General features: G+C 46.2%; 2 protein-coding genes across 5 annotated transcripts in view; one reads left to right on the forward strand and one right to left on the reverse strand.

Moving 5' to 3' along the window:
• LOC112246356 (programmed cell death protein 10) lies at positions 1-20,318 on the reverse strand. 4 transcript variants are annotated; one of them, XM_042296430.1, is made up of 9 exons: positions 20,057-20,318; positions 18,808-18,852; positions 16,978-17,199; positions 15,160-15,211; positions 9,562-9,681; positions 7,640-7,766; positions 6,347-6,425; positions 3,536-3,618; positions 1-568 (listed from the first exon to the last, which is right to left on the reverse strand). In XM_042296430.1, exons 3-9 carry the CDS (start codon positions 17,065-17,067, stop codon positions 487-489), a joined length of 633 nt encoding a protein of 210 aa, XP_042152364.1. In that variant the 5' UTR covers positions 17,068-17,199; positions 18,808-18,852; positions 20,057-20,318; the 3' UTR covers positions 1-486. The 4 variants fall into 4 exon arrangements, with proteins under 4 accessions (XP_042152364.1, XP_042152366.1, XP_042152365.1 ...); XM_042296432.1 differs by having other exon boundaries at positions 18,808-18,847; positions 20,057-20,198; XM_042296431.1 differs by having other exon boundaries at positions 18,808-18,887; positions 20,057-20,198.
• A 200-nt stretch (positions 20,319-20,518) lies between these two features.
• The window catches only part of LOC112246355 (neuroserpin), a 65,106-nt gene continuing 60,896 nt past the window's right edge, over positions 20,519-24,728 (forward strand). The window contains 1 exon segment of the mRNA XM_042296429.1: positions 20,519-20,644. The gene's annotated coding sequence lies outside the window, so the exon portion shown is untranslated.

Raw genomic sequence — 24,728 nt, forward strand, 5'->3', positions numbered from 1 at the left:
TTTCCAAAATGTTTAAACTTTTTATTTGAACATTTTGCGACCAAATATCTGTTAAATATACACCATCATGTCTCATTGTTCAAGTTAGAATGTGAGGAAAAACAAGAGTCTCTGTAGTTACTTTGTTTTAGGAATCAACGGCCACATTAAGGCCCGGTGTTTTGGCTTTCACGTGGACAGAGTGGGAGAGAGAAAGTGCAAGAAAGAGAGGGGGAGGGGGGAGAGAGAGAGAAAAAGGAGCATTGACATCAGATACTCTGGAGCGATAGCATGATCGTGGAGGGAAAAAAAATACAACAGTATTAATTTAAAAAAAAATCTCTGGCAATTATAGTCTGACCACCTGTAACTCTAAATGACCCCCCCCCCCCATGAAGCAAGACACAGGAAATGACACAGTCCCAAAAGCAGAATCTGAACATTGTACACGTAAAGGGTTTCCTGTCCTCTGATAAAAGCCTGGGTTGGTGTGGTTTTAACTCCAGTCTATGTCACGGTCTTGAAGGTCTGCAGTATTAGGTTGGTTTGGTGGATGAGCCTGTTGGCGCTGACGAACACGTTTATCGCCCTGGAAACAAGCAGGACAGAGAGAGAGAGAGAGAGAGAGAAACAGGGACACACAGGGAAGGCGGTGTCAGTCACAGGAAACCATGGCAACGCTGGGATTGATAGAGTGCTTTGATCTGTTGAAATGTCAGGCTTCAGAGAATCAAGCCTGAATGTGATTTCACAGTGAATGGTAATGGTTAAACAACGCTGAAAATGCCAAGTATCGTTTCTGCCACACAGTCACATGGTCAACTAAGCAGTACACCAGGCAAAAAAACTAAGAATTATACTGATTTCTGCTTATATCACGCTATACCACAAACAAAGTTAAAATGCAGATGCTTTTGAAGTGACAGGTTGGTGTGAATTCTGTAACCCATCTCCGCTGTATCAGCACCATGGACAGCGCCCCACACAGTAAAGCAAGGCCGTCTTGGTAATGAATATAGGCTACAACAAGATAGATAGGGTAATCCCCCCCCATCCACAGCCACAGGACAGTAGTGGAGAGGGTAGTAAGTTAAGTTCCTTGGCGTACACATCACGGACAAACTGAATTGGTCCACCCACACAGACAGCATGGTGAAGAAGGCGCAGCAGCGCCTCTTCAACCAGGAGGCTGAAGAAATTTGGCTTGTCACCAAAAACAAACTTTTTACAGATGCACAATCGAGAGCATCCTGTCGGGCTGTATCACCGCCTGGTACGGCAACTGCTCCGCCCACAACTGTAAGGCTCTCCAGAGGGTAGTGAGGTCTGCACAACGCATCACCGGGGGCAAACTACCTGCCTTCCAGGACACCTACACCACCCGATGTTACAGGAAGGCCATAAAAATCATCAAGGACAACAACCACCCGAGCCACTGCCTGTTCACCCCACTATCATCCAGAAGGCGAGGTCAGTACAGGTGCATCAAAGCTTGGACCGAGAGACTGAAAAACAGCTTCTATCTGAAGGCCATCAGACTGTTAAACAGCCATCACTAACATTGAGTGGCTGCTGCCAACACACTGACTCAAATCTCTGGCCACTTTAATACATTTAATAAATTGATTTAATAAAAAAGTTTTACTAGTCACTTTAAATAACAGCACTTTAATAATGTCTACATATCCTACATTACTCATCTCATATGTATATACTGTATTTTATACCATCTACTGCATCTGGACTATGCCACACGGCCATCACTCATCCATATATTTACATGTACATATTCTTATTCATTCCTTTACACTGTGTGTATTAAGTAGTTGTTGTGAAATGATTAGATATTGCTGCATTGTCGGAACTAGAAGCACAAGCATTTCACTACACTCGCATTAACACCTGCTAACCGCGTGTATGTGACCAATAAAATGTTGATATGATTTGACAAAACAGCCCATGTGAATTCACCTCGAATACAACTTGTTCTTTCTTTCCACAGTGCAGAGCATTTCAAGATGCTCCTTGCTTGATGATGCCTAGAGAACCCTTTGGTTCTATCAATAACATGCTACCAGTGGGATCACTGCTTGGGTGAAGGTCTTGTCTGCGTTGGCATTGGACACAATGCAGAACCTCCGATATGGGAACCAAAATGATACATCTGCGGTAAATATTACAGGCGGAGGCGTATCTCGTTATTCAAGTAGCCTATCACAGACGGGCAGAGTTTTCCTTCAATTTATATGGAAATACAAAGGAGTCAAACCTACCCGCCCAGTGGCTTTCCATGGCCCTCCCTACACATAAACACTCCTCGACGTGCTCTGTCCATAGTGCTGCCACAGACAGATAGACAGATAGATAGATATTGTACGGGCCAGATATAAACCCATATGTATGGGTGATATATTGTACGGGCCAGATATAAACCCGTATGTATGGGTGATATATTGTACGGGCCAGATATAAACCGTATGTATGGGTGATATATTGTACGGGCCAGATATAAACCCGTATGTATGGGTGATATATTGTATGTATGGGCCAGATATAAACCCGTATGTATGGGTGATATATTGTACGGGCCAGATGTAAACCCGTATGTATGGGTGATATATTGTACGGGCCAGATGTAAACCCGTATGTATGGGTGATATATTGTACGGGCCAGATGTAAACCGTATGTATGGGTGATATATTGTACGGGCCAGATGTAAACCCGTATGTATGGGTGATATATTGTACGGGCCAGATATAAACCCGTATGTATGGGTGATATATTGTACGGGCCAGATATAAACCCGTATGTATGGGTGATATATTGTACGGGCCAGATGTAAACCCGTATGTATGGGTGATATATTGTACGGGCCAGATATAAACCCGTATGTATGGGTGATATATTGTACGGGCCAGATATAAACCCATATGTATGGGTGATATATTGTACGGGCCAGATATAAACCGTATGTATGGGTGATATATTGTACGGGCCAGATATAAACCGTATGTATGGTGATATATTGTACGGGCCAGATATAAACCCGTATGTATGGGTGATATATTGTAGATATAAACCCATATGTATGGGTGATATATTGTACGGGCCAGATATAAACCGTATGTATGGGTGATATATTGTACGGGCCAGATATAAACCCGTATGTATGGGTGATATATTGTACGGGCCAGATATAAACCGTATATATATTGTACGGGCCAGATATAAACCCGTATGTATGGTGATATATTGTACGGGCCAGATATAAACCCATATGTATGGGTGATATATTGTACGGGCCAGATATAAACCCGTATGTATGGGTGATATATTGTACGGGCCAGATATAAACCCATATGTATGGGTGATATATTGTACGGGCCAGATGTAAACCGTATATATGGGTGATATATTGTACGGGCCAGATGTAAACCGTATGTATGGGTGATATATTGTACGGGCCAGATGTAAACCGTATGTATGGGTGATATATTGTACGGGCCATGGAAGAGAGCAGCAGGGTAGAAACATAAGAGGCGATGAGGTTCTTACTTTCCATCTTTGAAGTAGGTTTTAAGTGTGTCGCTGAAGCTCTTGGAGTATTTCACAAACTCTTTCTTTTGGTGTTCCAGTGCCTGGGAAAAACAGACGCTTTTTACTCTTAAGAAGATAATGGAGAGGAAAAAACACAAGAACGTCTCAAACTGACAGCTGAGGGAGAAAGAAACGAGAAAATATCTTAATCGGCCTGTGTGTTGTGTGTAGTGTAGTGTAGTGTGTGTAGGTAGTGTGTATAGGTAGTGTGTAGTGTGTAGGTAGTGTGTAGGTAGTGTGTATAGGTAGTGTGTAGGTAGTGTATAGGTAGTGTATAGTGTGTAGTGTGTAGGTAGTGTATAGTGTGTAGTTAGTGTATAGTGTGTGTTAGTGTATAGTGTGTAGTTAGTGTGTGTAGTGTGTAGGTAGTGTATAGTGTGTAGTGTGTAGGTAGTGTGTAGGTAGTGTATAGGTAGTGTGTAGTGTATAGTGTGTGTAGGTAGTGTGTAGGTAGTGTGTGTAGGTAGTGTGTAGTGTGTGTAGGTAGTGTGTAGTGTATAGTGTGTGTAGGTAGTGTATAGTGTGTGTAGTGTGTGTAGGTAGTGTGTAGTGTGTGTGTAGGTAGTGTGTGTAGGTAGTGTGTAGAGTGTAGTGTATAGGTAGTGTATGGTGTGTAGGTAGTGTATAGTGTGTAGGTAGTGTATAGTGTGTAGGTAGTGTATAGTGTGTAGGTAGTGTATAGTGTGTAGGTAGTGTATAGTGTGTAGGTAGTGTGTAGTGTGTAGGTAGTGTATAGTGTGTAGGTAGTGTATAGTGTGTAGGTAGTGTGTAGGTAGTGGGTAGGGTGTAGTGTGTAGGTAGTGTATAGTGTGTAGGTAGTGTGTAGGTAGTGTGTAGGTAGTGTATAGTGTGTGGTAGTGTATAGTGTGTAGGTAGTGTGTATAGTGGTAGGGTGTAGTGTATAGGTAGTGTATAGGTAGTGGTAGTGTGTAGTAGTGTGTAGGTAGTGTATAGTGTGTAGGTAGTGGTAGGGTGTATAGTGTGTAGGTAGTGTGGTGTGTAGTGTGTAGTGTGTAGGGTGTAGTGTGTAGGTAGTGTGTAGTGTGTAGGTGTGTAGTAGTGTGTGTAGTGTGTAGGTGTGTAGGGTAGTGTATAGTGTGTAGGTAGTGTATAGTAGTGTAGTGTGTCAGTGTGTCGGTTGTATAGTGTGTAGGTAGTGTGTAGGTAGTGTATAGTGTGTAGGTAGTGTGTAGGTAGTGGGTAGGGTGTAGTGTGTAGGTAGTGTGTGTAGTGTGTGTAGTGTGTAGGTAGGGTGTAGTGTGTAGGTAGTGTGTGTAGTGTGTAGGTAGTGTGTAGTGTGTAGGTAGTGTGTAGTGTAGTGTGTAGTGTGTGTGTAGTGTGTAGGTAGTGTGTAGTGTGTAGGTAGTGTGTAGTGTGTAGGTAGTGTGTAGTGTGTAGGTAGTGTGTAGTGTGTAGGTGTGTGTAGGTAGTGTGTAGTGTGTAGTAGTGTGTAGTGTGTAGGTAGTGTGTAGTGTGTGTAGGTAGTGTGTAGTGTGTAGGTAGTGTGTAGTGTGTAGGTAGTGTAGTGTGTAGGTGTGTGTGGGTGTAGTGTGTAGGTAGTGTGTAGTGTGTAGTGTGTAGTGTGTAGGTAGTGTGTAGTTAGTGGGTAGGGTGTAGTGTGTAGGTAGTGTGTGTGTAGTGTGTAGGTAGGGTGTAGTGTGTAGGTAGTGTGTGTAGTGTGTAGTGTGTGTGTAGGTAGTGTGTAGGGTGTAGTGTGTGTGTGTAGTGTGTAGTGTGTAGTGTGTGTAGGAAGTGTGTAGTGCTCTCACCCGTCGGTTCTGGTACTGGTATTTAGTGTAGTGTGTAGGTAGTGTGTAGTGTGTAGTGTGTGTAGGTAGTGTGTAGTGTGTAGGTAGTGTGTAGTGTGTAGGTAGTGTGTAGTGTGTGGGTGTAGGTAGTGTGTAGTGTGTAGGTAGTGTGTAGTGTGTAGGTAGTGTGTAGTGTGTAGGGTGTAGTGTGTGTAGGGTGTAGTGTGTAGGTTCTGTGTGTAGGTAGTGTATTGTGTGTGTGTGTAGTGTAGTGTAGGTAGGGTGTAGGTGTGTGTAGTGTGTAGGTAGTGTGTAGTGTGTAGGTAGTGTAGTGTGTGTAGGTGTAGTGTGTAGGTGTGTGTGTGTGTAGTGTGTGTAGTGTGTCTGTTTAGGGTGTAGGTAGTGTGTAGTGTGTAGGTAGTGTGTAGTGTGTAGTGTGTGTAGTGTGTAGGTAGTGTGTAGGTAGTGTGTAGGTAGGGTGTGTAGGTGTGTGTAGTGTGTAGGTAGTGTGTAGGTAGGGTGTAGTGTGTAGGTAGTGTGTATAGTGCTCTCACCCGTCGGTTCTGTGTACTGTGTATTATATTAGTGTGTAGTGTGTAGTGTGTAGGTAGTGTGTAGGTAGGGTGTAGTGTGTGTAGTGTATAGTGCTCTCACCCGTGTGGTTCTGTAGTACTGGTATTATATTAGTGTGTAGTGTGTAGTGTGTAGGTAGTGTGTAGGTAGGGTGTGTAGTGTGTAGGGTGTAGTGTGTAGTGCTCTCACCCGTCGGTTCTGTGTGTGGTATTTAATGTAGTGTGTAGTGTGTAGGTAGGGTGTAGTGTGTAGGTAGTGTGTAGTGTGTAGGTGTGTAGTGTGTAGGTAGTGTATAGTGCTCTCACCCGTCGGTTCTGGTACTGGTATTATATTAGGGTGTAGTGTGTAGGTAGGGTGTAGTGTGTAGGTAGTGTGTAGGGTGTAGTGTGTAGGTAGTGTGTAGGGTGTAGTGTGTAGGTAGTGTGTAGGTAGTGTGTAGTGCTCTCACCCGTCGGTTCTGGTACTGGTATTTCCGGAAGACAGTGTTGACGGTGTCCAGCAGTTCCTTGATGGCGCTGGCGATATCTCTGTGGACAGAGCATAACAATTACTTTTGGACCACCAGCCAATGTGTCAGGTAGATTTTAAAACACAATACATGTATTACTAGTAAGAAGTAATGTAGTATATTATTTCATTACATTTTTTGTGACTTGAATCTTTAAAACAAGATCTCACGAGACAAACATTTTCAACCTGCCCCTTTAAGGGCCCGAGGTTACCGTGGTAACTCGAGTCATGTTTGTCCCTGTGAGACTGACTCTGACTAGTAGACGCTTTGTCTTCTCTAGCAGTTGAAACTCAAACATAGAAAAACAACCTAGCTTGTGAACAAAACAATGTAAATAATCAAGAAACACAAGGACAAAGTTTCACTTCAGTTTCAAGTAAAATAGACCAACTTCTATGGCTGAATCTTTCACTCAGTTCTTCACATGAAGACAGCCCCAGCCAGGCAGTTTCAGCACCAGGTGGAATAGGCTATATAGGATTCTTAGTTCTTTAGTCCACCGTGGCTGGTGAAATGAACATCTACCTGTATTTGGCAGGTGTTCATTTTAGGCCCCGTCTGTGGACAATGACTACAACAGCAGACAGACATCTAGAACCATCTCACCTCTCACTCCTTAGTCCAACAGCAGTCAGACATCTTGAACCATCTCACCTCTCACTCCTTAGTCCAACAGCAGTCAGACATCTTGAACCATCTCACCTCTCACTCCTTAGTCCAACAGCAGTCAGACATCTTGAACCATCTCACCTCTCACTCCTTAGTCCAACAGCAGTCAGACATCTTGAACCATCTCACCTCTCACTCCTTAGTCCAACAGCAGACAGACATCTTGAACCATCTCACCTCTCTTACTCCTTCACCTTCCCTCCATCCTTATCTCCTTTCTAGAACCTCTTACTCTCAGACAGTCTCTCATTCCTCCCTCTGCACTTTTAAATACAGCTGAATTCTACTATGTTCCAAATATTCCACTGACAAAGTTACTTAGAGTGACTCAACAAACACAAATTCAATTTGAGAACTGGCAAATTGAGCCAACACAGAAACAAGCCCTGAAAAGTCTGGGGGAAAAGAATTGTGTGTGTGTAATACTTGAGACTTAGTATTACATTGGAAAGAAAATGGGAACAAGAGAATGAGTGTGTTTTTGGAGAACTGTGTGCTTGTGAAGTGTTAATCACATCACTGAAGGTGTGCTGGGTGGTCTGCGAGCGAGTGTGTACTGACTTGATGGTCTGTAAGAAGCGTACTCTGTCGTTGATCTCGTCTGGGATCTTGCTGAGGATGTGTTTGAGTGCCCGAGCCTTGTCATTCAAGTCCTGGAACTCCTGCTCCGGCCTGTCAATCATGAACTCTATACACACACACAGGAAGAGAGCCACAGCCTTAGTCACCATGGAGACAGTCATGTCAACAAAAAGAAGCGGTGGAATGTAGAGAGCCTTCCAGACCCTGACAGAACAGCCCCACCCAGAGAGCAGTCTGTGTGTGCGCCTGAACACACACACACAACCTTTCAGTGTGAAAGGAAAGTTAGAAAAAGGTGCCACTGCAGTGTAACCCAGAAGGTACAGCTCCTTCAGAAAGTTTTACTAGTTAAAAATTAAAAACTGATATCTTGAGTCACCCCTTTTCTTGTGGAAAGTCTAAATACGTTCAGGAGTAAATATTTGCTTAATTAACAAGTTATATAATAACTTGCATGGACTCACTCCGTGTGCAATAATATTGTTTAACAATTTTTTGAACAACTACCTCATCTCTGTACCCCACACAAACAATGATCTGTAAGGTCCATCAGTTGAGCAGTGTATTTCAAACAAAAAATGTAACCACAAAGACCAGGGAGGTTTTCCAATGCCTCGCAAAGGGCACCTATTGGTAGATCAAAAAATAAAATACATTGAATATCCCTTTCAGCATGGTGAAGTTACTAATTACACTTCGGATGGTGTATCAATACACCCAGTCACTACCAAAGACACAAGTGTCCTTCCTAACTCAGTTGCCGGAGAGGAAGGAAACCGCTCAGGGATTTCACCATGAGGCCAATGGTGGCTTTAAAACAGTTACAGTTTAATGGCTGTGATCAACATTGTAGTTACTCCACAATACTAACCTAATTGAAAGAGGGAAAATAAGGAAGACTGTACAGAATAAAAATATTCCAAAACATGCATCCTGTTCGCAATAAGGCACTAAAGTAATACTGCAAAAAAAAATGGGGCAAAGAAATTAACTTTACGTCCTGAATACAGTGTTATGTTCAGGGAAAATCCAGCACAACATCAACGAGAACCACTTTACATATTTTCATGGTGGTGGCTGCATCATGTTATGGGTACGCTTGTCGTCGGCAAGGACTAGGGAGTTTTTTGTGATAAAAAGAAACAGAAGAGGCCGAGTTACAGTTTTGACTTAAAATTGGCTTGAAAATCAATGGCAAGACTTGAAAATGGCTGTCTAGCAATGATCAACAACCAACTTGACAAGAGCTTGAATAATTTTTTAAAAGAATAATGTGCAAATATTGTACAATCCAGGTGTGCAAAACTCTTAAGACTTACCCCGAAAGACTCACACCTGTAATCGCTGCAAAAGGTTATTCGAACATGTTTTGACTCAGGGGTGGTAATATTTATATTTCTGTATTTCATTTTTAATACATTTGCAAAATGTTTTAATTTTATTTCAAGGCTTTTACTTTGTCATTATGGGGTATTGGGTGTAGATGGGTGAGATCTATTTAATACATTTTGAGTTCAGGCTGTAAAAACAAAATGTGGAATAAGTCAAGGGGTATGAATACTTTCTGAAGGCACTGTTTATTTAGTATTCAAACAGAAGCAAAGGCCCTCACATCACGGTGTGACTGTGTGTCCGTGTGTAACTATAGCTGAGCTTCTCATTCTGTGCACATGAATTCATTACTACCATCAATCAGGCCATGCAGGAGAGAAAATTCAAGCCTGGAGGGAAGAAATGTCTCACAGGAAGGAGAGGTTGTGTTATTAGTGGAGAAACAGCACCATCCTGAGGTGAGAGACGGTACTGTACACAGATGCACAATACCTATCATCATCTAGGACTAGGTTATTCACTGCAGAACAGAGAGACACACAATCAGAAACAGACAGACACACACACACCTTCCACATCGTCTGCAGCCATTCGCAGTAGTGACTCAGTGAAGTTGACCTCCACTTTCTTCTTCTCCAGGATCTTCATGATGATGTCCTGGGTCAGCCCTGGGTTCTCCTTCTCAGCCTGACAATCAATCACAGAACACACATCAGGCTCTGCTAATCAACCACAGAACACACATCAGTCTATGACAACAATGTTTCCCCTAGCATTTTGTCAATTAGGGATTAAAAAAAGAAAAATAACAATTTTAAAGTAAATTTCCTGTAATTCTGCACATTTTGTAAACAAAATCAATGGGGCCCCATGACATTTGGGGAATTGTAGATTCTCATTTTAGCAATTGTTAGATCCAAAAGATTATCTTTAAAAAAGATATATATAGGTTCATTATCTTTTCGACATACTTTATACGTGTTTGTTTGTTTATATATTTTTGTAGTGGCGGCAACGATTTAGCAGCAGCGCTAAATGAATAGGGGAAACACTGGACAATCAGCCACAGAACATATGCAGACACACACCAGGCATTACTAATCAACCACAAAAACACACAATTACGATAATAGAACACAGACCCATGATCGGAGTTAGACAATGTCAATCAAAGACAATCAGATTTGAATCAAACTGGAACAGTGGAACCACTCATAGGAGTATTTTACAAAGCTAGTTAGATCTACTCTGAGTTTTCTAAGCTAGCCAGTTTCAGTTAGCTTCACATTCCAGCTCAGGCTTCCTCTATGATAGGAAGGTGGCTATGGATCCTGCACCGCACCTGCTGCTAATTCAAGACAGCTCTCCAGCAGGCTATTGTGGGAATGGGCTATGAGAAGAGCAATCTTTCTTTGTGTCGACGGTTATCTTGAATTGAACTCAGAATTGACCAAAGTGAGCTCCTCTATCCCGTCTCAAATGCCCTGTCCCCCCTCCGTGTATAAACGCTGCCCCGTCCCCCCCGTGTATAAACGCTGCCCTGTCCCCCCCAGTGTATAAACGCTGCCCTGTCCCCCCCAGTGTATAAACGCTGCCCTGTCCCCCAGTGTATAAACGCTGCCCTGTCCCCCCCCAGTGTATAAACGCTGCCCTGTCCCCCCCGTGTATAAACGCTGCCCTGTCCCCCCAGTGTATAAACGCTGCCCTGTCCCCCCGTGTATAAACGCTGCCCTGTCCCCCCCCCAGTGTATAAACGCTGCCCTGTCCCCCCCCAGTGTATAAACGCTGCCCTGTCCCCCCCCAGTGTATAAACGCTGCCCTGTCCCCCCCCAGTGTATAAACGCTGCCCTGTCCCCCCCCAGTGTATAAACGCTGCCCCCCCCCAGTGTATAAACGCTGCCCCCCCCCGTGTATAAACGCTGCCCCCCCCCCCGTGTGTATAAACGCTGCCCTGTCCCCCCAGTGTATAAACGCTGCCCCCCCGTGTCCCCCCAGTGTATAAACGCTGCCCCCCAGTGTATAAACGCTGCCCTGTCCCCCAGTGTATAAACGCTGCCCTGTCCCCCCCCAGTGTATAAACGCTGCCCTGTCCCCCCCCAGTGTATAAACGCTGCCCTGTCCCCCCCCAGTGTATAAACGCTGCCCCCCCCCAGTGTATAAACGCTGCCCCCCGTATAAACGCTGCCCCCCCCAGTGTATAAACGCTGCCCCCCCCCAGTGCCCCCCCCCGTGTATAAACGCTGCCCCCCCCAGTGTATAAACGCTGCCCCCCCCCCTCAGTGTATAAACGCTGCCCCCCCCCCAGTGTATAAACGCTGCCCCCCCCCCCTCAGTGTATAAACGCTGCCCCCCCCCTCAGTGTATAAACGCTGCCCCCCCCCCTCAGTGTATAAACGCTGCCCCCCCCCTCAGTGTATAAACGCTGCCCCGTCCCCCCCCAGTGTATAAACGCTGCCCCCCCGTGTATAACGCTGCCCCGTCCCCCCCGTGTATAAACGCTGCCCCGTCCCCCCTCAGTGTATAAACGCTGCCCCGTCCCCCCACCAGTGTATAAACGCTGCCCCCAGTGTATAAACGCTGCCCCCCCCCCAGTGTATAAACGCTGCCCCCCCCCCCAGTGTATAAACGCCCCCCCTCAGTGTATAAACGCTGCCCCCCCCCCTCAGTGTATAAACGCTGCCCCCCCCTCAGTGTATAAACGCTGCCCCGCCCCCCTCAGTGTATAAACGCTGCCCCCCCCTCAGTGTATAAACGCTGCCCCCCCCCCAGTGTATAAACGCTGCCCCCCCCCCAGTGTATAAACGCGCTGCCCCCCCTCAGTGTATAAACGCTGCCCCCCCCCTCAGTGTATAAACGCTGCCCCGTCCCCCTCAGTGTATAAACGCTGCCCCGTCCCCCCCCAGTGTATAAACGCTGCCCCGTCCCCCCTCAGTGTATAAACGCTGCCCCGTCCCCCCCCAGTGTATAAACGCTGCCCCGTCCCCCCCCTCAGTGTATAAACGCTGCCCCGTCCCCCCCCCCCACCTCAGTGTATAAACGCCCCCCCTCAGTGTATAAACGCTGCCCCGTCCCCCTCAGTGTATAAACGCTGCCCCGTCCCCCCCCAGTGTATAAACGCTGCCCCCCCTCAGTGTATAAACGCTGCCCCCCCCCAGTGTATAAACGCTGCCCCGTCCCCCCCCTCAGTGTATAAACGCTGCCCCGCCCCCCAGTGTATAAACGCTGCCCCGTCCCCCCAGTGTATAAACGCTGCCCCCCCCCCAGTGTATAAACGCTGCCCCCCCCCCTCAGTGTATAAACGCTGCCCCGTCCCCCCCCTCAGTGTATAAACGCTGCCCCGTCCCCCAGTGTATAAACGCTGCCCCCCCCCCAGTGTATAAACGCTGCCCCCCCCTCAGTGTATGAACGCTGCCCTGTCCCCCAGTGTATAAACGCTGCCCTGTCCCCCAGTGTATAAACGCTGCCCCGTCCCCCCCCAGTGTATAAACGCTGCCCCGTCCCCCCCAGTGTATAAACGCTGCCGTCCCCCCAGTGTATAAACGCTGCCCCGTCCCCCCAGTGTATAAACGCTGCCCCCCCCAGTGTATAAACCCCCTGTCCCCCCTCAGTGTATAAACGCTGCCCCGTCCCCCCAGTGTATAAACGCTGCCCTGTCCCCCCAGTGTATAAACGCTGCCCCCCCCCCAGTGTATAAACGCTGCCCTGTCCCCCAGTGTATAAACCCCGCTGCCCTGTCCCCCCAGTGTATAAACGCTGCCCTGTCCCCCAGTGTATCGCTGCCCAGTGTATAAACGCTGCCCTGTCCCCCCAGTGTATAAACGCCCCTGTCCCCCCAGTGTATAAACGCTGCCCTGTCCCCCCAGTGTATAAACGCTGCCCTGTCCCCCCCAGTGTATAAACGCTGCCCTGTCCCCCCCAGTGTATAAACGCTGCCCTGTCCCCCAGTGTATAAACGCTGCCCTGTCCCCCCAGTGTATAAACGCTGCCCCTGTCCCCCAGTGTATAAACGCTGCCCTGTCCCTTCCCCCAGTGTATAAACGCTGCCCTGTCCCCCCAGTGTATAAACGCTGCCCTGTCCCCCCAGTGTATAAACGCTGCCCTGTCCCCCCAGTGTATAAACGCTGCCCTGTCCCCCCGCTGCCCTGTCCCCCCAGTGTATAAACGCTGCCCTGTCCCCCCAGTGTATAAACGCTGCCCTGTCCCCCCCAGTGTATAAACGCTGCCCTGTCCCCCCAGTGTATAAACGCTGCCCTGTCCCCCCCAGTGTATAAACGCTGCCCTGCCCCCCAGTGTATAAACGCTGCCCTGTCCCCCCAGTGTATAAACGCTGCCCTGTCCCCCCCCCAGTGTATAAACGCTGCCCTGTCCCCCCCAGTGTATAAACGCTGCCCTGTCCCCCCAGTGTATAAACGCTGCCCTGTCCCCCCCAGTGTATAAACGTGCCCTGTCCCCCCAGTGTAAACGCTGCCCTGTCCCCCCCCCCCAGTATAAACGCTGCCCTGTCCCCCCAGTGTATAAACGCTGCCCTGTCCCCCCCAGTGTATAAACGCTGCCCTGTCCCCCCCCAGTGTATAAACGCCCTGCCCCCCAGTGTATAAACCCCCAGTGTATAAACGCTGCCCTGCCCCCCAGTGTATAAACGCTGCCCTGTCCCCCCCCCCAGTGTATAAACGCTGCCCTGCCCCCCCAGTGTATAAACGCTGCCCTGTCCCCCCCCAGTGTATAAACGCTGCCCTGTCCCCCCAGTGTATAAACGCTGCCCTGTCCCCCCAGTGTATAAACGCTGCCCTGTCCCCCCGCTGCCCTGTCCCCCAGTGTATAAACGCTGCCCTGTCCCCCCCCCAGTGTATAAACGCTGCCCTGTCCCTTCATCTCCTTATCTAAACGCTTACCCCCCAGTGTATAAACGCTGCCCTGTCCCCCCAGTGTATAAACGCTGCCCTGTCCCCCCCCAGTGTATAAACGCTGCCCTGCCCCCAGTGTATAAACGCTGCCCTGTCCCCCCAGTGTATAAACGCTGCCCCCCCGCCCCCCCAGTGTATAAACGCTGCCCTGTCCCCCCCAGTGTATAAACACTGCCCTGTCCCCCCAGTGTATAAACGCTGTCCCCCCCAGTGTATAAACGCTGCCCTGTCCCCCCAGTGTATAAACGCTGCCCTGTCCCCCCAGTGTATAAACGCTGCCCTGTCCCCCCCCAGTGTATAAACGCTGCCCTGTCCCCCCAGTGTATAAACGCTGCCCTGCCCCCCAGTGTATAAACGCTACCCTGTCCCCCCAGTGTATAAACGCTGCCCTGTCCCCCCCCAGTGATAAACGCTGCCCTGTCCCCCCAGTGTAAAACGCTGCCCTGTCCCCCCAGTGTATAAACGCTGCCCTGCCCCCCCAGTGTATAAACGCTGCCCTGTCCCCCAGTGTATAAACGCTGCCCTGTCCCCCCCCCAGTGTATAAACGCTGCCCTGTCCCCCCAGTGTATAAACGCTGCCCTGTCCCCCCCAGTGTATAAACGCTGCCCTGTCATCCCCCAGTGTATAAACGCTGCCCTGTCCCCCCCCAGTGTATAAACGCTGCCCTGTCCCCCCAGTGTATAAACGCTGCCCTGTCCCCCCAGTGTATAAACGCTGCCCTGTCCCCCCAGTGTATAAACGCTGCCCATCTTGTAATTAACCCCCCATGTATAGAATGCCCTGTCCCCCAGTGTATAAACGCTGCCCTGTCCCCCCAGTGTATAAAACAGATACCCCTGTCCCCCCAGTGTATCTTCCCCCCAATTAACGCTGCCCTGTCCCCCCCCCAGAATACACCCTGTCCCCCAGTGTATAAACGCTGCCCTGTCCCCCCCAGTGTATAAACGCTGCCCTGTCCCCCCAGTGTATAAACGCTGCCCTGTCCCCCAGTGTATAAACGCTGCCCTGTCCCCCCCCAGTGTATAAACGCTGCCCTGTCCCTTCATCTCCTTACCTTTATAAACGCTGCCCTGTCCCCCCCCAGTGTATAAACGCTGCCCTGTCCCCCCAGTGTATAAACGCTGCCCTGTCCCTTCATCTCCTTACCTTTATAAACGCTGCCCTGTCCCCCAGTGTATAAACGCTGCCCTGTCCCCCCAGTGTATAAACGCTGCCCTGTCCCCCCAGTGTATAAACGCTGCCCTGTCCCTTCATCTCCTTATTTATAAACGCTGCCCTCAGGGTCTGTGCTGCCGACAGGTTCACTCTCTCCAACTGTAAACACATTATCACTGCATCAAAACCCTTCTTACAGATACCAGCTTCTAATTAACATAGAATACACACCTCAAACAGATACCAGCTTCTAATTAACATAGAATACACACCTCAAACAGATACCATCTTCTAATTAACATAGAATACACACACCTCAAACAGATACCATCTTCTAATTAACATAGAATACACAGATCTCAAACAGATACCATCTTCTAATTAACATAGAATACACACATCTCAAGAACAAGGAATGCACACACCTATACTAATTACCACAACATGAAAACACTTCAAACTGCATAGTTAGTAGCTACATACATGGAAAACCCATCTCATTAGCTAGTTAGTAGCTACATACATGGAAAACCCATCTCATTAGCTAGTTAGTAGCTACATACATGGAAAACCCATCTCATTAGCTAGGTAGTAGCTACATACATGGAAAAACCATCTCATTAGCTAGTTAGTAGCTACATACATGGAAAAACCATCTCATTAGCTAGTTAGTAGCTACATACATGGAAAAACCATCTCATTAGCTAGTTAGTAGCTACATACATGGAAAAACCATCTCATTGGCTAACACGGCAGACAACAACAAAAACTACAGTACACTGGTACACAAACAACATTGAACAAAACAAGCCTGTGTGTTACTGGTTTTACTCTCCTTGTGGGTACTAGGAGTCCTTACAAGGAGAGTAAAATCAGGACATTTTGATAAGTGGGGACATTTTGTCTGTCCCCACAGGGAAAATTGGTATTTTATGGTTAGGTTTAGGAGTTTGGGTTTACGATTAGGGAAAATAGGATTTTGAATTTGAATAAATTGTTTGGTCCCGGAAGGATAGATGTTGCGTGTGTGTGTGTGACTAATACCTGGACTAGCTGAGTCAGTGAAACAGCAATCTCCCCACATCAAAGTGGCCACAGGGAACTCCTTTACATCAGAGAGACACTGGTGCTATACACAGTAATTATCACACTCCTCCATCCCTCGCTCTTCCCTACCACCCTCACCCCTTTAAACACAAACTCCCGCTGCTCTCTCTGTGACCTGTGACTACCCCTCTTCTTCCACTCCATTCCCTCTGTTTTAATCTTCCTGCCAAATGACACCTATACGAACCTTGAAAATCTGATTCATTTTTTTTTGCCAGATTCTGTTTCCCCCCCCCAAATTCCATTTTCCTCCTCTTCGTTTTTCTCGATTTATGTTTCCCCCCCGTTTGTTCAGGTTCTCGCTCTCAAAAGCAGAGTGTTTTAATAGAAAAACAACACAATTGGAAGTTCTAAGTCCACAACAAAACAGTTGTCATTACATTAGCATCACCAATAACAGCAACACAAAGTGGCAGACACACGGGCTCACACAGAAAGGGGCGTTCCTGTGCAGTTTCCTCTTCAGCACGATGAAGGAAAGTATGAATCCCTAATGCATTTTCTTCATGTCTTATGACAGTCTTGTAATAATGCATTTTCAAATAAATTCAATACATTTATAGTTCATCAATAGATTTTTGAATATTCCTGAATTCTGTTTTTATGTCTGTATTCCGTGATTCTGTCCGCATTCTCCACAACACCGATTTTATCGAGACCCATTTACCCTGACCCTATTTCTCCAATCCAACCACACTCTCTCCCCCCATCCCTCCCTTGTGACTAAGGGTAGTTACATGTGTGTTATAACCTTAGAGACCATAGCACGCACACGCCCCATTCAACATCCTGTCTTTACCAAATCCTTTCCTCCTTACCTCGTGGAAGACGGGGTACATCACAGTGTAGAGTGTCATGGAAACCATTGAGGTCGTCTCTGCTTCATTCTTCATCTCTTCCATTGTCATCCTCGTCCAGAGGCCAACGTTTCTGTACGTGTGTCTGTATATGTGTATGGAGTGAAGGCTGCTTCCAGGGCAGGGCTCACCTCATTCACTGATTACAACACTCAGAGAAGAGACAGCTGGGGGGGGCAGGACCTGAGGAGAGAAGACGGGGTAGAAAGGGTATGGGGGATAGAATGGGAGGTAAAGGACAGAAGACAATCCAACATTACATAGCCTACTTCATCACTATAATACCTCATTTAGGCTATTTTCATTGCTTGAGGTCTAAATGTAGGCCTTGTTTTGCCCTAGTAATGTCTACGTCAACAAACAAGGTCTAGCCTTGGAGGGTGATGACATTATATAACCAGGTAAACATTCCATCTGGCTCCGGTTCAAAGTCAAACATGTGGTGCAGGGAGGTGGGTGTGGAGAGACAGACCCTAAGCTCTACAAGACACCTGGCCCTGCCTGTGTACACCTGGGCATCTGAGCAAGCATGATAAGGTTCTCTATCCTCCTACTGACTGACACTTTCAGCAGCATTATCTACTGTATGACGTCACCCTGGGCCATTACCAGACAGCTCTTCACTGTGTGTAACTGGATGCAATTACAGGCCAGGAGGGAGTGTCAATGCTGCCCTTGTTCTGCAGATACTGACTGACGGTTTCTTTCCCTCTGTCACTGCGATTCCATGACTCAGCCCCAGCTGACGAAAGGTGACAGTTTTATTTCTGGCCAGGCAGGCAGTGTCTTCAGAGGGTGTTAATAAAACCATAGCTAGTGGCTGCTCTGATCACTGCTCCCAGGTCAGCTTCACCCCTCTTTATTCCTTTCAGACCAGGATGGAGGCAGGGAAAACTGATCCTGGAGACTCCACGTGTCAAACTCATTCCACGGAGGGCCGAATGGCTGCAGATTTCCACTCCTCCCTTGTAGTTGATGAAATAAAGTCAGTAATTAGTAAAGAACTCCCCTCACCTGGTTGCCTAGGAGTTATTGAAAGGAAAACCCACAGAAACCATGACATCTACAGCAGCCGATGTCACAGGAAGGACAAAAAGATCATCAAGGACAACAACCACCCGAGCCACTGCCTGTTCACCACGCTACCATCCAGAAGGCGAGGTCAGTACAGGTGCATCAAAGCTGGGACCGAGAGACTGAGAAACAGCTTCTATCTGAAGGCCATCAGACTGTTAAACAGCCATCACTAACAGAGAGGCTGCTGCCAACATACAGACTTGAAATCATTGGCCACTTTAATAAATGGAACTCTAGTCACTTTAATAATGTTTACCGCATCTTACATTACTCATCTCATATGTATATACTTTTATACCATCTATTGCATCAGTCTATGCCGCTCTGTCATTGCTCATCCTTATATGTATATATTCTCTTTCCATTCCTTTACTTAGACTGTCTGAACTAGAAGCACAAGCATTTCACTACACCTGCATTAACATCTGCTAACCATGTGTATGTGACCAATAACATTTGATTTGGTTTTTACTAGACTCTCCATGGAATGAGTTTGACACCATTGCCTTAGGCCATGTCCCAATAATCTCACAACAAGCTTCCATTTCTTCACTCATTTCCTTCATGGTCACTGATTTGAAAGGACTTGATAACAGCCTTAAGGAACCATAGTGAGACTAGACACATTCCCACCAATGAAGAGTGTGTGTGTGTGTGTGTGTGGGGGGGGCAATGGCTGAGGAAAGGCAACAGATTGGACACATTCTTTCTTACCTAACACTATGCTCCTCTCCGTTGACTGTTATCTGGCCAGCTTTACTGTGGGAAATATGCTGATTAGATGGGCCACTGGCCTGCAGAACATGACATCACTTTTAAGAATGAAGGTCTCAGTTGTCCAGTCTGTCATGGTACAAAGACCAAGCTATACATCTAAGTCCATTAATATGTTATTTCAGGCAGTAATGCCTTAATCACATTGTAAAAATGTATAGGTTTATTACTGAGCTGTTAAACTTCATTTTATGTCCACAGAGTCATTTGTCACATAAAGTAAGGCCCGTGGACGGCTGACTGATCAGATAAGCCAGATGATATGGAGAAATGTACAGCAGTTACAACAGATGTCTCTCAAATGAGCCAATTACATTTCCAACTACTCGTGACATTTTATTATAAATGTCATCGTTTGATGAAAACTGCGGTGTAATCATTTGTCCAAACACCACCAGAGTTGATATGGGACAGATTTAGGTAACATAACATAAGGTTAACATAACTCGTTTCGTTCGCTTCCGTTGAAGAGACCATTTGCACCAGAATCAGCAGAATAAATACACCCCTCGACTCTTGTCTTGACAAGGCGAACGCAGTTCGTCACTTCGATAACGAAGGGACTTTTTCCGTAGCAGGTTAGGCGACAGGTTTAAGGTTAGGAAAATGCTCTCCTAACTTACTAAGAAAATCAGTTTGTATAGAAGTGCAGGTGAAATTAGTTTGTCCCGTCTCGACAGACAGACTAGCTAGCAGCTACCGTGCGACGTTAACGGAACCGGTAGCGTTTGTCGATAGCCAACCAGTTACGTAAACTGACTGAACCGAGGCTAGGTAGCCAACTAGCGCTTAGCTACGTAAACAAGTTTCGTCGGTTGTTAGCTAAGCTAGCTATTTTAGCAAGCTGGGTGTCACCTGCCACTGGCAGAGTACCACACTAAGAATATTAACTAGATCATTTAAGTGTATTTATATAATAAACCACAGTTTCGTTGCTTGTAGTTAGTGATTTCATTGTCCTAATCCACCGACAACTCCTATCTATCATGATCACCTGTTAGCTAAACATACTTCAATAACAGTGAGGGTCATTTCTAAATAGTAACTTAGTTGCCATAGCCAATTTTGTAGGACTCATCGTCCAGGAAGGTAGCTAAGTTACTAACGTTAGCTAGCTAAACAAAAACAAACAAAAAACGATTTTCTAACGTTCGTTGGTGAAATAGTAACGTTGCCTTTAGCTACATACCTGTTTACACCGTGGTATGCTGCTTATTTAGACCGAAGTAGGCTCATTTGCCGTGACTAGCATTAGCCAGTCGAGTGTTTTCTTTTCTCATTCAAAGACGGAAGTTTTCTGTATGATCAAACTGTCTGGGCAAAGGTTTTTTTTTTCAGCTGTCCACCAAATGGGTTGACGGTTGTAGTTTTTTTATACGTCTCCAATAATGGCAGTGATAAAGACATAGTAACTATAAAAACTACAACTCCCAACTAGTTCAAGCAATTATGTGGCGTTCTACACGAAACAACTAAAGCGTCAACAAGCTTATTTAGCCAACAACAAAAAATAAATACAAAAACGACATCTCTCACAGACAAACTCCATCCCAGGCAAACAAAAATGTTACATTGATAGTAGAAAAAAAGTACTGAAATCAAAAGAGTGCGTAGTTTTACAGGAAGGGTAGTGAAGAACCAATCAGCGCATGCAGAGGGTGGGACAAGAGCGAAAATATTTAGCTCGGAGAGCGACCTGCCGCGGCGGTGAAGAGAAACAGCGAGGCAACGCAAGAGACCGTACAGCATCCCTACAGTAACTACCCGATACCGTTCGGTAAGGCATATTTACGATCTTTTGAAATACGCAAAAAATATGTTCAAAGCATTGTGTGTATATCAGTTATACATCAATGGTTTGATTGCTGCCATTTTCACGTTTAAGATTTGACGATTGGTGATTTTCTCATAGTTTGTGATATGTTCATGTTTTCACATGATAAAGGTGCGGTTTTATGCCATGGCAAAAATGAAGTTACTAGGCGACCACGAGGAATATTCTCTGTCACTTTGTGTTTTCTGATCATTTTGTCTGTACTGAGTCTATTAATCTAACAAAAATGCTGATCTATTCACAAAAGGCATCATCGATAGCCAGTTGAGGACACACACAATTACAATATTGTGGGTCTCTAATGTCCTTGAAATGGATTACGCCTAGTATTGACTGGAAATTCCTTCTCTCAAGTGTTTTATGTTATAATAAGAGGATTGATTTCCCACCCGGGGAACCACACGCCCAGGCCCCGGGGAACCACACGCCCAGGCCCCAGGGAACCACACGCCCAGACCTCGGGGCACCACACGCCCAGGCCAGGAAAACATTGTTGTTTATTGAAACAGTTCACTTCCTGCATTTTTAACACAAGTAGTGTTGAAAATAAGTTGGCAGTTTTATAATGATATTCTACACATTTTGCCATGATGCTGAGATAAAATGTTGCAGTTTAAAGCTAATTTTCTGCTATTCTACACATTTTGCCATGACACACATTTTGACTCACATGAATAACAATGCTAATGCAAATGATCAAGAACATGTTACTTAAAAATGATTGAAAAATAGCAAACCAGTTAGTTCACTAGGTCTACACCACCTCCACCAAAGCCATTGGGGAAAAAAACTCCACTTTGCTTGTATGCGTCATAGAAACAAACTGAGACGAACAACCATATTCTGTTATTAATCCCATTAATCCCATGACGTATCGTTTGTTAATCTCTGATGATGAGCTGGCTGTGAACTCGGGGTGTGTGTGTGTGTGTGTGTCACTCCTCTGCTTGCCAGTGAGTGCTGAATTAATTGCATTTCAGTAATTAAATTACTTTTAAATCAGCCTTGTGCCACATTGGTGGGGGGGGGGGTATATGTGTGTGTTTGCGGTTGGTGCAGCACACAGAGGCGATAAAGGATAGGTATGCACAGAAGCTGCCACGATTTCCTCATCTGAGACCTGAAGAGTGGCTGGCTGTGTGCCTCCCAGGCAGGGGAAGGGCTGGCCGTTTATCCTAGTGGGCACAGTCACTGTCCTTTGAGCAGGAAGCTCAAGCAGGCAGTCATACTGTATCATACTGTACAACAGATCAAACCTGGAACGGTCAAAGATCTCACTCATGCAGAAACAGGCCTCTGTTGAAAAATCTGTTTCATCTCAGTTTCATCACTTTGGTTCTAACTGGGTTATTAATGGTTAACTGGGTTATTAATGGTTAACTGGGTTGTTCATGGTTAACTGGGTTATTCATATGGTTAACTGGGTTATTAATGGTTAACTGGGTTGTTCATGGTTAACTGGGTTATTCATATGGTTAACTGGGTTATTCATGGTTAACTGGGTTATTAATGGTTAACTGGGTTGTTCATGGTTAACTGGGTTATTCATGGTTAACTGGGTTATTAATGGTTAACTGGGTTATTCATGGTTAACTGGGTTGCTCATGGTTAACTGGGTGGTTCATGGTTAACTGGATGGTTCATGGTTAACTGGGTTATTCATATGGTTAACTGGGTTATTCATATGGTTAACTGGGTGGTTCATGGTTAACTGGGTTGTTCATGGTTAACTGGGTGGTTCATGGTTAACTGGGTTATTCATGGTTAACTGGGTTATTCATATGGTTAACTGGGTTATTCATATGGTTAACTGGGTTATTCATGGTTAACTGGGTTATTCATATGGTTAACTGGGTTATTCATATGGTTAACTGGGTGGTTCATGGTTAACTGGGTGGTTCATGGTTAACTGGGTTATTAATGGTTAACTGGGTTATTCATGGTTAACTGGGTGGTTCATGGTTAACTGGGTTATTCATGGTTAACTGGGTTACTCATGGTTAACTGGGTTATTCATGGTTAACTGGGCTATTAAAGGTTAAAGTCAAGAGAAATTCATGAAAAAGCAAGCCTTGCCACGAGAGAGACCACAGCAGAGAGTCACGGCAGGAACAAACGTTTGGAACAACATTTATGGAACAACATCATCTCTGAGTCCACTGGTAGGAATACATTATGGTTGCAGTTGTATGTTAATGCACTGGAAGTCAGAATGAGATTTGGATACATAGTAGCAATATACTATGTAGAGGCTGCCACATTGGAATACACACACACACACACACACACACAGGGATTGCAACAGCAGGTTTGTCCTTTACAATCCACAAGAGATTAGTTGATCCTCTGAGTGAGAGAAAGGGGGATGAGAGAGAGAGAGAAAGGGGATGAAAGAGAAAGGGGATGAGAGAGGGAGAGAGAGAGAAAGGGGATGAGGAGAGAGATGAGAGAGAAGAAAGGGGGATGAGGAGAGAGAGAGAAAGGGGATGAGAGAGAGAGAGAGAATGAGGGGGACAAAGGGGATGAGAGAGAATGGAATGAGGGGAGATGAGTGACAGAGAGGCAGTGATAAAGAGATGAGGGTGAAGAGAGACAGAGAAGGGGATGAGAGAGAGAGAGGGGGATGATGGAGGGGGGGATGAGAGAGAGAGAAAGGGGGGGGATGAGAGAGAGACAAAGGGGATGAGAGAGAATGGAATGAGGGGGAGATGAGTGACAGAGAGGCAGTGATAAAGAGATGAGGGTGAAAGAGAGAGACAGAGAAAGGGGGATGAGAGAGAGAGAGAGAAAAAGGGGGGGATGATGGAGAGAGAGAGAAAGGGGGATGAGAGAGAGAGAGAAAAGGGGATGAGAGAGAGAGAAAGGGGGATGAGAGAGAGACAAAGGGGATGAGAGAGAATGGAATGAGGGGGAGATGAGTGACAGAGAGAGAGAGTGATAAAGAGCTGAGGGTGAAAGAGAATAGATGTATAGTGAAGGTGTCAATACAGAGGGGAGATGATGCACCGTTGTTTCCAGCCAAGGATTATACTCCTACATAAAATACCCCTCACACACAACGTCACACATACAGTAACCATATCAGATTGATATGAATCTGTAATTATACTGCAATACTAGAGGTATGATGCTCATATACACTACTGGAACGATAGATATTCTCCCACACCCTTTCCCTCTTTACATAGTCCACAGCCCTGTGTTATAACACACACATACACAACCACATAACACACTGTCCTCAGTGCTGGTATTGATTTGCTGGCTGTTGTGGGTGGGCTGCTGATCAGGCAGAATGATTGATAGAGACAGATCCTGTCCTCCCTTCAATATCACCTCTCTCTCTCTCTCTCTCTCTCTCTCTCTCTCTCTCTCTCTCTCTCTCCACACCCACACCCCTCTCTCTCTCTTTCTCCATCCCTCTCTCTCTCCACACCCATCTCTCTCTCTCAATTCAAGGGGCTTTATTGGCATGGGGAACGTGTTAACATTTCCAAAGCAAGTGAGGTAGATAATATACAATAAGTGAAATAAACAATAAAAATGATCTGTCCATCCATCCCACCCTCTCTCTCTCACACATACAGTACATACCCAGCACACACACATTAAATGCAAAGGAGGTCAGCGATAGAGACAGATCTTGTCCATTCTCATGATCAGGACATCTCACACCCCACTGCTGCACTGCTACTCTCTCTCTCCATCCCCCTCTCTCTCTCTATCTCTCTCTCTCCATCCTGCTCTTTCTCTCTCTCTCCCCCACTCTCTCTCTCCATCACTCTCTCTCTCCATCCCGCCCTCTCTCTCTATCCCTCTCCACTCTCTCTCCCCCCCTCTCTCTCTCTCTCCCTCTCACTCTCTCTCTCCATCCCCCTCTCTCTCTCTATCTCTCTCTCTCCATCCCCCTCTCTCTCTCTATCTCTCTCTCCATCCTGCTCTTTCTCTCTCTCCATCCCACTCTCTCTCTCCATCCCCCTCTCTCTCCATCCCCTCTCTCTCTCCATCCCCTCTCTCTCTCAACCCT

The sequence above is a fragment of the Oncorhynchus tshawytscha genome, linkage group LG13 (genome assembly GCF_018296145.1).
Source record: "Oncorhynchus tshawytscha isolate Ot180627B linkage group LG13, Otsh_v2.0, whole genome shotgun sequence".
Lineage (NCBI taxonomy): Eukaryota > Metazoa > Chordata > Actinopteri > Salmoniformes > Salmonidae > Oncorhynchus > Oncorhynchus tshawytscha.

What these genes read in the sequence shown, in the direction of transcription:
- LOC112246356 (XM_042296430.1), bottom strand. Translation starts at nt 17,067, where the DNA reads ATGACAATGGAAGAGATGAAGAATGAAGCAGAGACGACCTCAATGGTT. An exon ending in GGCTGCAGACGATGTGGAAG is followed by an intron (nt 7,767 to 9,561) that starts GTGTGTGTGTGT and finishes GTGTGTGTATAG; the next exon opens with AGTTCATGATTGACAGGCCG. An exon ending in CGCTTCTTACAGACCATCAA is followed by an intron (nt 6,426 to 7,639) that starts GTCAGTACACAC and finishes CTCTGTCCACAG; the next exon opens with AGATATCGCCAGCGCCATCA.